The following is a 10,379-nucleotide window of genomic DNA, read 5'->3' as shown; positions in this document are numbered from 1 at the left end:
AGCCATAGTGTGAACCAGGATTCTCTGTCGCCACAACAGACAGATATGACTCCAATTTCTGATAACTTTCTTCCATGTTTCCTTGTAATACATCCGTCAGCTGACGCTTGATCCGGGAAGCGGTCTGACGATTCGATTCAATGTTTTTGCTGAGAAGGAATTCGAGAATAGCTTTACCCTTCACGGATGCCCAGTCGTCGCTGTAGGCCGGAAGCATTTCGCGCTCAACAATTCCGCGGATTGTCGCGAAAGACATATCACGGTTGTGCTGACGCAGACCTGATGTTGCTAGATCACCTTCCACGAATGAATCCCCTTGAACCCAACGTGGCGGTAGTGGTCGTGAGCTATACACATCTTGGTAACTTTCCATTTGTCTCGAATTCCATACACCGTGATGCAAAATGGACAAGAGGGAGTTGTGCCAGGCGTCAGTTGCTGCTGACCGTTTAACACTTTGCACTCATATCTGGCATTACCCTCCTTCTTCATCTTGCGAAAGCTATTTGTCGCGACACGAATGGAAAACCCAGCTTTACTAGCAAACTCTCGACATCGTTGTAGCAGTACCGCTTTCGTTCCAAATGACTCTGGTGCAAGGTTAATCCCTCGATCGACAACCGATCCATACGTCTCAAGGTCGTTTCGTTCCAGACCCACGTTCAAGTCACTTCGTAGTAACCCCAGGTTTCGGAGAATTGAAACATCCTCCAGCTCAACACAACTAACGCGCAACGATTCGTGACGATCAGGTGTTCTGCTCTTCGACTTTGATGCATTCGATTTCTCGGAAGTAGTGGAGCTAGGTACAGCCACATTCAACGGTGCAGGTGTATCGTCTCGACTCCTTGTGTTACATGACGTTAGCTGGTCTCTTGCAGATAATGGTGACACGTTTGCAGTCTCCGACATTTTGGCTTGGCTAACAGTGCACGTAATCAGTCTTTGCGAGAGCTCAAAAAATGATTAATGAAGGGTCGTGAGCACCTCGTCCTGGCAAGGCGATGGGGTTTAAAAACTGATTGGCCAGGAGAAGTTGCGAAACGGACTGGCTGTAGAACGGTCATGTCTTCTTTTAGCTCGATCAAGTGGACAATGTTTCCTGGGTGTGAGCTCCACTGGAAATACTAGGCAGTAGCAATAATAAGTATGATCGTACGATTGCGCCTGTGTGGCCTTGTGCGAATCGTACGATATTACTTTTAAGACTTTGATATATGTTCTTAAATTTTAAACGGTCATTCTAAATTTGATTATTTAATTTTAGCAATGATGCATTATATTTTTGGTGTCAATCTACTTATTTTTGAAAAACGCACCTACTTATTTTTCCATTTTGGATTGCTAAAGTTAATTCCTCCTCCTCTTCTTCTTTGCCTTTGTCTTTCGCTACATGTACTATTTTTGCTTCTGATACTTCTCCTTCTTTGTGTGAGGTATTGCTGCGGCTTTGCTTTCTAAAATTCGCACAAACCGTTTATTTAGGAAGGGATTCCGTACCAGTATAATGGGTCCTTGAACTGGTGGGAACCACCCTATTTAGGCCTCGCCCCAAAGCAACTTAATACCGGTAATGGAGCTTCCTGACTTCACGAACGATTTGACCAGCGACCTCCACGAGGTTCTAGCCGACGACGACCAGCGCACCAAGAGCCGACTGCGCGCCAAGCGCCTCTACTACAAGAAGCGGGTGCGAGCAGACACCAATAGTGCTAACTGATTCCTTACAAACTAATGGTTTGTGCTCTCTTTTTCTCGCTGGTTAGAACTTGCTTGACGATCTCCAGCGCGACGTCGATGTCCTGGAGGTCGAGTACGAGCGGCTTCTGGCTGTCCACCACAAACAAGACGCGCACTCGACGCTCGAGTCCACTAAACAGGACCCCAGTAGCGCCGTCCACCGCGCATACGTGCAGCTATCGCAAGTCAAGAGCGCACTGATGAAGGAGAACGAAGAGCTCAAGGGACTGCATGCAAATTACCAAGAGATGGAGAAACAGATTACACAGCTAGCAGCCGCCCAGAAGAAATCTTTACGGCTGGCTGAGGAAGAGCAGAAACACAAGCGGAGGAACCCCGTGCTCAAGGTGAACCCGCTCACACAGGACCAGTGCGCGGAGATCGCACAGAAGTCCTATTTAGAGATTAAGACGTTCCGAGAGAGCGATACATGCTTCTCTACTGGAACGAGCGTGTTGGGGTGGCGAGATCGACACGTTCTGCGCCACAACAAGCTCATGTTCTCACTGGATAAAACTTTTCAGGGACGGGCTACGGACATGATGGCGAGGAATATCTGGGAGATCTTGTCGCTGCCTGAGCCCATCGTGATCATGCGTCCTCGAGATGCGAAAGTGCATTTCCACGTCGTGCAGCGACTGAACGAGGACGCGGTTGTCTACTACTACACGCTGGAGCGTGAGGACACGGACATTCGAGTTCGAGCATTTCTCTTGGCCATGCGTGTGGATCTCGGACAGGATGGTTGCATGGTAATTCTTCGCAACTTGGACCCAAAGACCTACCTCCAACACGATGGAGACTGCACAGCACCGGTCCGTCGCGGACGGCGGAAGGTGGAGCCGCACAAAGAGAATTTTTGGCTGGATGTGTTCGTGTGGAGTTTCTACGAGTACGCGGGTGAGCAGCTTGACGACTGTAAACAGACTTTCGGCGGAGAGATTGAAGGCACGACACTCGCAAGTCCAGGATGGTGGTCGATTGAAATATTGGAGATGGCTCTGCGCATGGAAAGCAGGGGAATCGGCTCGAGGGGTCTACTGCGATGGTAGCACAGTGAAAAGGAATGCCGTGGTGGCGAAGAGTTTACAATACCTGTATTTTATTAATCGTGCCAGTACCCGGTACATGTACCTTGAAAGTATGCACGATCATTGTACATGTACCACTGCTGCTTGGCATACATTGGCTTGCTCAAATTAAGGATCTCCTTAATTTTTTACTACAGTATTTATTGACGCTGCGCCGCTTGCACCCTACCATTTTATACCAAATTATGGTGGGGTGAGCAACATGCAAGCGGCGTAGCGTTGATAAATAATAATGCAACTCCTTTCATGCTCAGCTGATGTACAGTTCTACATGTACAGTAGATCCTGGTCAATGTGTATGAGAGCAGACAGTATCGACTCTAAAATGTGAGCACTGGTCAACTGTTCTTTGATTCCACGCTTGTAAAGCATCTGTCAAACTCGCATCCAAATTTACTGTGACGCTATCCGTACTACGAGCTGAAGCTGGATTCGTGTGGCATGTGGGCGCTCTGCCGCGCCTGCAACTTGAACTCGCTTCGAACCTCTGCATCTGTAAAAGAAACAAGTCACGATGTGGGACTTCGATTTTAGTGTATTTCATCTTGCCTACAACTGCCTAGTCTAGACTACTTACTACTAACGCGCGTTAGTCGCTACTGTATCCGCTGCCTCATACGGAAGAGCTACTACTGTACTTTCCTACCTTGTTAAATATGCGTCAAGCGCCTCTCAAGTGTTATAGCAGCCAGTGCTTGCTCTGGCCCACTGCCTCCTGCCATCGCACAACACCAGCGACGACCTCGTTGGCCAGACTCTGCAGAACGCGCTTCGACATGTGCTGGGCGGAAGCCCCCACGATCACCTCACACACTGGCTGAGCGCACTCATCATACTTGTCCAACAGCATGAACCACGCCAGCACAGGAAGGTAAGTCTCCTCACCAGCTGCGAAGGCCTTCTGGCCCGCCGACAGCGGCACTGAGCGCATGCTCACGAGGTAGCCACCATCGATCTGACCTCGAGCGAGCACCACGATGCTGTGCACCACAGGAGCGTCGTAAGTCGGAGCGATGCCTATACGTACGATTACGCAGTCATCGTTGATGGTCTGCAGTACGGCCAGGTCCTTGGTGAGTGGGAAGATCTTTTGAAAAGCCTCAAGCACAGTTAAGAGGTTCCACGTGTTGAACACAAGCTCACCCGACACGATGCCGGGGAAGTCTTGGGTCATCATCAGCTCGAGTGAGCTCTCGTCACCAAACTTGGTCACCTCGCGCTTATCTTCACGCCAGCCCAACACTGAGGTGGCTGCAGATTCCGCAAGCTTCTGTTGATCCTTGAGGGCCATAATGTCACTGTAGCTGTCCTTGACCCAGTTGAAGGCTGCGTCGCTGGTCATCGGCTCAGAGAAGAGGACTTTGAGGTACGGCGGAACAGCCTCGGTCTCGATACAGTAGCCACCAATGGGAATATCGAAATCACACGACTCCAGAGTCATGCGTTTACTGTCCGAAGCGGTTTCGTCGGTCTCCACACGCTTGCGCTTAAGGCTCTTCTTGGCTCCAGCCGCTGTCAGGGATAGCGTGGCATCGATCACCAGCTCAGCCTGCATCGCCTGCAGAGCGCTGTTCTGTGAGTCCATCTGGTCCAGCTGCTCCTCAAGATACCGTTTCTCGTCGCGAAGCCTATCTACAGTCTGGACAAGGTCCAGGTATGTGGAGCTACCGGGGATACTGTGGCCCAGCTCGCCGTCGACGCACTTGCGAGATACCACAGTTTCGATCATCTTCCGGTGTGGGAGCACCTCCTTGGTGCCAGCCTCGGCGTCATGCTGCGCCGCCAGCTCAGCACGCTGAAGCTCCAGAGCCGCGACCGAGTCGCGCATGTCGCGGATGCGATCCTTGGCGGCGTTCGTCCGTCTTCGCTCGTTGGCGTTGTGCCGTTCGCGGCGCTGTTTGGCTGAGAACTGAGACGTGCGTCCGCCACGTTGGACTACCAAATTCGGCACGTCATTGCTTGTCGAGGCGGTTGGGGCCGGCCGGGAAGCCGAGATGGTTGTACTGGTGAACACAGCGGCGGGGAAGGCGGCGACCTCCTCAAGCACGTCAGGGTCTTGGCTCTGCTTCATCTTGGCGACATCTTGGTCCGCTGCGTCATCCTGACCATTCGGCAGCGGGTAAATCTGTTGCTGCGCGCCAGCCGGGGTATCATGTCCATTGCTCACGTCTAGCACATTGTCGAGATCGCACTTGAGAAGCACATCCGGACCAGGGTCGGCTGTGGCGAGCGGGAATTCGAGCAGATCCAGCAATAGCGAGTTGGCGCGATTTGGGCGCGGCTCGATGCTGCTGTGCGACTGGGTAAAGTTGTTAGAGGGCGAGCAACGCTGCTGCTGAGCCGAAGACCCCTTGTCTTTGGTGGGCGTGATCGGCATGTTTAGGTCCACATAGATGGGGGGGACGAAGCGGTGCGGGTAGCTGCTCATTTGACCTACAGAAGAACCTGTGACTGTGCTCGAGTGCAATTCGAACTTCAGGGTGTTCCTATCCGTGCGAGGAAAAGTTTTAAGTGACACGGTGGATCTGGACCAGAACCTGGTGGATTGGGAACTTCCCGTGACCGTGACGGAAGTGAGCGAGCTGGTCCCGTGGGCGAAGAAAAGGAGCACAACGGCAAAGCCAGATCGCATTGCTGACAGCGATCTGAGCAGCTTGGCAATCCAAGCTAATCCAAGCTGTGCGTACGGTATTAAAACACCAGTTGGCCCAGCCAGCCAGTGGGAATCCCACGCACCAAGTACAGTACATGTACTGTTCTACCGTACAGTACAAGCCCAGTTGAGAATACATGCACTGTATCGTGGTGCCTTTGTAGTACCGGTACAGACACAGACTGTACCGGTATTGTAGGCTGCAATTTGCAGTGCAATGGACATTAACTCAACGCGGTGCTCAGTGACTCAGTCACGGGCGTTGCCCACAGCTGTGACAGCTGCTAGATCCGGAGCTGAGCTGAGCTCAGCTTCAGTCCCTGTGGGACTCTCTGTTGAAAGGTAAAGGTGCGTAGTAGGAAGCAGAATGGAAAGTGAGATTAGTGAGTGACCGTTCCGTCATTTATCCTTCCTATACTTACCCTCGCACGCCATCCGAGACCTCCAGCTGGTCGGCGCATCTCCTGAATCCTGGCGCCAGATTCATTGAATTTCAACACTCCTCCTCGCCGCCAGCGTTGGTCTGCTGCACTCCTTAGTGCAGGCCGACGACTGTCCGCAACTCCGCTAGTCTTGGCGCCTCCAGAGCCTTCGTGAGGATGTCCGCAGGCATCTCCTCACTCTGCAGGTACTCCGGCTTCAGCACGCCGTTCTTCGTGTAGGAGCTCACGAACTTCATTCTGACGTCGATGTGTTTGGCCTTGGAGGATGATCCTTCGCCGTCGAGCTGCTTGAGCGCAGCCTGATTGTCGACACGCAACGACATCGGGCTGTTGAACGCGACGCCCAGCTCATTGAGCAACTCGCGCATCCCCAGCAACTCGGTGGCCATCACCGACGCTGCCGTAAACTCCGCCTCCATGGTGGAGAGGCTGACTCCAGTTTGCTTTCGGCAGACCCAGGACACGGGCATCCCGTCGACAGAGAGCAATCCGCCCGTGACGGACTTCCTGTCGGACTTGTCGGCAGCGAAGTCCGCGTCGCTGTACGCGACAACGTTCAGCGGCTCCTCCAACGGGCAATTGCCCTTCATGCTCAACCGCAAGGTCATCGAGCCCGCGAGATATCGCGCGATCCGCTTCCCAAGCTTCCAGTCCGACATCGTGGGGCTGTGTGTGCGGCGTGACACCTTGTGGACTGCGTACGCGATGTCGGGGCGCGTGCACCGCGCCACCCACATGAGGCTGCCCACGAGGGATTGAAACTTGCGGATCGTGATCTCGTTGTCGCCACCAGTGAGAGGCAGTAGTACGTCCGCGGTCTCGTCGACGTCGTTGGACTCCGCCCCAATGGGCGTGCGCACGCCGTGCACGGACGACATACCGTGCTCGCGCAGCATCTCCTTGATCGCGAGCTCTTGGTCCAGATCATAGCCCGTCTCCTCGTCATATACCACGCGAATGCCCAGGAACTTGTTGGCGGGGCCCAAGTCCTTGATCGCGAGCATGCTGAGCTCGCTGAAGAAGGCGTCGACGGCCTTCTGCTGCGTGCCCGTGACCAGGAGGTCGTCGACATATACGCCAACCACCAGCAGGGTGCCTTCGCAGGATCTATAGTAAACGCACATGTCCGTAAGGCTCTGCGAGAAGCCGATGTCCGTTAGCGTCTGGTGAAGGAGCTGGTTCCAGAGGCGTCCGGCTTGCTTGAGGCCGTACAACGTCTTCTTCAACTCCAGTACCAGCTCGTTGTCGCTGGACACGCCAAGCAAGCACCTCAGCTCCTTCGGGACCACCATTCCGCGCGGAATGCGCAGGTATATGTCGAGCTCAGGTTCCTTCACCGCCTTCACGTAGGCGTTTGGCACGTCGCCATGCTTTGTGGGGACGCGCCACTTCCTGGCGAGCACGAAGATCAGCTTCACGCTGCTCATCTCGATGACAGCAGAGAATGTCACGCTGTAGTCGATCCCGAACTGTTGTTCGTTCCCGCAGGCGACGAGGCGCGCCTTCAGTCGCTCGATGGCGCCCTCCGCGTCCACTTTGGTCTTGAAGACCCACTTGGTATTTAGCACATGGCAGCCCTCGGGCTTGCGCACGATGCGCCATAAGCCGTTGCCCTCGAGCGCGTGCAGCTCGTCAGCCATCGCAGCGAGCCACTTGTCCTTGTGCTTGCTGCGCATTGCCTCCTGGTACGACTTCGGGTCGTACTCGACCACGCTGTTCACGACGTTGCGCGTAGTCTCCTGTGACTGCGCGGTCTCGTTCGCCGTGACTCTGGCATTCTTGGCCACGGAGAGCGTCACGTGGCGCTCGCGCGACCACGACTTCTTCTTCTTGGTCGACGTGCGCTTCTTCTTGCCCTTCACGTTTGGGGCCCCAGCTTCCAGCGCTTGAGCTCCGTTGTCCGCCGGCTCGCTGCCTTCGAGCGTCTCGCCGGCCTGAAGGTACAGCCGCTGCACCTGAAGGTTCTGATTCTTGTCGAGCGTCTCAATGTTCTTGACGTGCTGCATCGTGACCACCACGTGGTCCTTGGGCAAGTAGACCCGATAGCCCTTGGTCTCCTCGCCGATGCCCACAATCATAGCCGTCTGTGCGCGTTGCGCGAAGTTCTTTTTGCGTGGATCCCGGTACACAGTGCACGGCGACCCGAGCACCACGATCTCGCCGAGCGGTGGTGTCTTGCCCGTCAGTTCCTTCAGCGGTGACGCACGCCCTGGGTTGGAGTTGGTCGGGGCGCGGTTCAGGATGTACGCGGCGTACTGAACCGCGTCACCCCAGAACCTCAGCGGGAGCCCGCAGGCGAAGATCATGCACCGCGCCATGTTCATGATGGTTCGGTGCATGCGCTCCGCCTTGCCGTTGCTTGACTGGTTGCGAGCCTCGCTGCGCTGCCTGGTCACGCCCGTTCGCTTGCAGAACAAGTCCACGTTCTCGTACTCGCCCCCAGAGTCGGTGCGGAGAACGTGGATCTTGCAGTTGAACGCCTTCTCGAAGTAAACGAGGAAGTGTTCGAAGAGCTTGGCCGCGGCGTCCTTGGTACGCGCCAGGAACACGCGGCAGTAGTTGGACTTGAAGTCGATGAAGTTGATCATGTAGCGGTTGCCCAACCGATCCTTGGGTGTCATCGGCCCCTTCAAGTCGGAGCAGATGACCCCACCCACCCTATCGATGGGTGAGTGTGTGCCAGTGTCCTTCTTGGACCGTCGGTTCTTCGTTTGCTTGCCCTCGGCGAACGTGAGGCAATTGACGCGCTTGCGGTCGGTCAGGTGGATGCCCGAGCTCGGGTCCTTGGCAAGCAGCTCCACCGTGTCGTAGTTGAGGTGGGCCAGACGCTTGTGAAAATCCAGCAGTGTGCCCTGCTGCACGTCCCTCGGCACCTCTGCAGACTCCGTGAGCTCCCGGCTTAAAGCAGCCATGATCACGTTCGATGGCAGCTCGCGCCTCGGCTCCACCACGGCAGGCACGACCAAGACGTTGCTCCGCATCTCGACGTCAAACGCCACGCGTCCGCCGTTCTTGGCCGCTACGACGCGTCTTCCGGCACGGTGAGTCAGCTCGAAGCCTCGCTTGTCGATCATCCCGTAGGAGATCAGGTTGTGCACCACGCCCTTCGCAAAGTAGACGTTAGTGAGCTCCACCATTTGCTCCTCACCGCACGCTGTGACGCCCAGCAGCACATTGCCGCGCTTGGTGATGTGTAACGGCTCACCGTTGGGTTGCACGCACTCGTCGCTGCACTCCTCCACGTCCTCGAGGAACGACTCATCATTCACGAGGTGACGACTTGAACCACTGTCTAGGATCCACAGGTCGGTAGTGTCGCTGGTGTGCTCGCCGACGGCCAGCGTGATGTCCCCTGGCTTCTTGAGGTCTGGACACGCTGCCCGTAGATGTCCGGCACGGCCACACTCGTGGCAGCTCCGTGTCTCCTTGCGCTGTTTGGTGTGGTCCTTCACCACGTTGACCGTCTCGCGGCCCAGCGACTTCTGCTTGGTCGCGTCGGTCTCCCACGACTGCGCGAAGTGTGCGAGCTCCTCGGCGTGCTGCAGGAAATCGGTACGCGACTGGTCCACCTTGGCCATCAACACCGTACGTAGTTCTGCGGAGGCGTACTGAACGATGTTGTTCAGCACCAAGTAGTCGGCGCCGCCCCCCGTGGCCTCGGAGATGGCCACGAGGTACATGTAGTGCTCGGGCCACGATCTCTTGGTGTCCTTCGGCGCCGTGAACAGCTTCATGGCTTGGGCGGGTGTAATGTTTGTCTTGAACGCGTCCAACATCCGTTCCATGACGTACTGCAACGTGGGCAACTGGTTCCACCACGTGTCCACCTGCTTGTTGTAGTACCTCTCGGCCGTACCCGACAGGTAGTGGCCGAGAAGGTCTACTTTCACGTCCTCAGACCACGCGAAGCCGCACGCCGACTGCCCGAGCGCCACCTGCCGCTCGAATCTTCTGCCCCAGTCCAGGAAGCCGGAGCCCAGCCCGACGTACAGCTCCTTGCCGTCGAACGGGCGGATCGCAAGCTTCTTTTGACGGGCGTCCGGGTATCGGAACGCCCAGCCCTGATTCTGCACAGGCGTGGCTTGTGCTTGAGCTGGTACCGGCGCCGCAGGCGGTTGCTGTGCTTCTTGATTAGCCTGGGCGGCGTGCTCCTCCGCGAAGAGCCTTGGCAGCTCAGACATGCCCGTCTCGTGGACCCCGACATCCGCGTGTCGCAGCCCGAAATACTGCGGGTGAACTGTCGGCCGGCGAGGGGCCTGCGTCTGCGGCGTGCCGCTCAATGCGTCGATGTGCATCCTCGACCCGCGTCCCAGGGCCGACGCAAAGAGGCTCGTGTCCACCATGGACTTCGGGTCTTGTTTGGGCGTCTCAAGGCGCTTCTCGAGCTTCACCTGGGACTCCTCCAGCTTATCCAGTCGGCCGGCGACGCCGCGGAGCAGCCTCAGCAGCTCC

The 10,379-nt window shown here is 55.9% G+C and overlaps 2 protein-coding genes across 2 annotated transcripts; one reads left to right on the top strand and one right to left on the bottom strand.

The window, feature by feature from the left end:
• Positions 1-1,573: 1,573 nt before the first annotated feature.
• Positions 1,574-2,792, top strand: PITG_18814 (uncharacterized protein; the record flags this gene model as incomplete). Its single annotated transcript, XM_002997237.1, has 2 exons — positions 1,574-1,690; positions 1,767-2,792. 2 exons carry the CDS (start codon positions 1,574-1,576, stop codon positions 2,790-2,792), a joined length of 1,143 nt encoding a protein of 380 aa, XP_002997283.1.
• A 718-nt stretch (positions 2,793-3,510) lies between these two features.
• On the bottom strand, positions 3,511-5,259 carry PITG_18813 (uncharacterized protein; the record flags this gene model as incomplete). Its single annotated transcript, XM_002997236.1, has 3 exons — positions 3,511-4,176; positions 4,648-5,112; positions 5,221-5,259. 3 exons carry the CDS (start codon positions 5,257-5,259, stop codon positions 3,511-3,513), a joined length of 1,170 nt encoding a protein of 389 aa, XP_002997282.1.
• Positions 5,260-10,379: the final 5,120 nt, after the last annotated feature.

The sequence above is a fragment of the Phytophthora infestans genome, genomic scaffold (assembly GCF_000142945.1).
Source record: "Phytophthora infestans T30-4 supercont1.81 genomic scaffold, whole genome shotgun sequence".
NCBI lineage: Eukaryota > Oomycota > Peronosporomycetes > Peronosporales > Peronosporaceae > Phytophthora > Phytophthora infestans.
The sequence above is the reverse complement of the archived record's forward strand: the minus strand, read 5'-3'. Positions and strand labels throughout refer to the sequence as shown.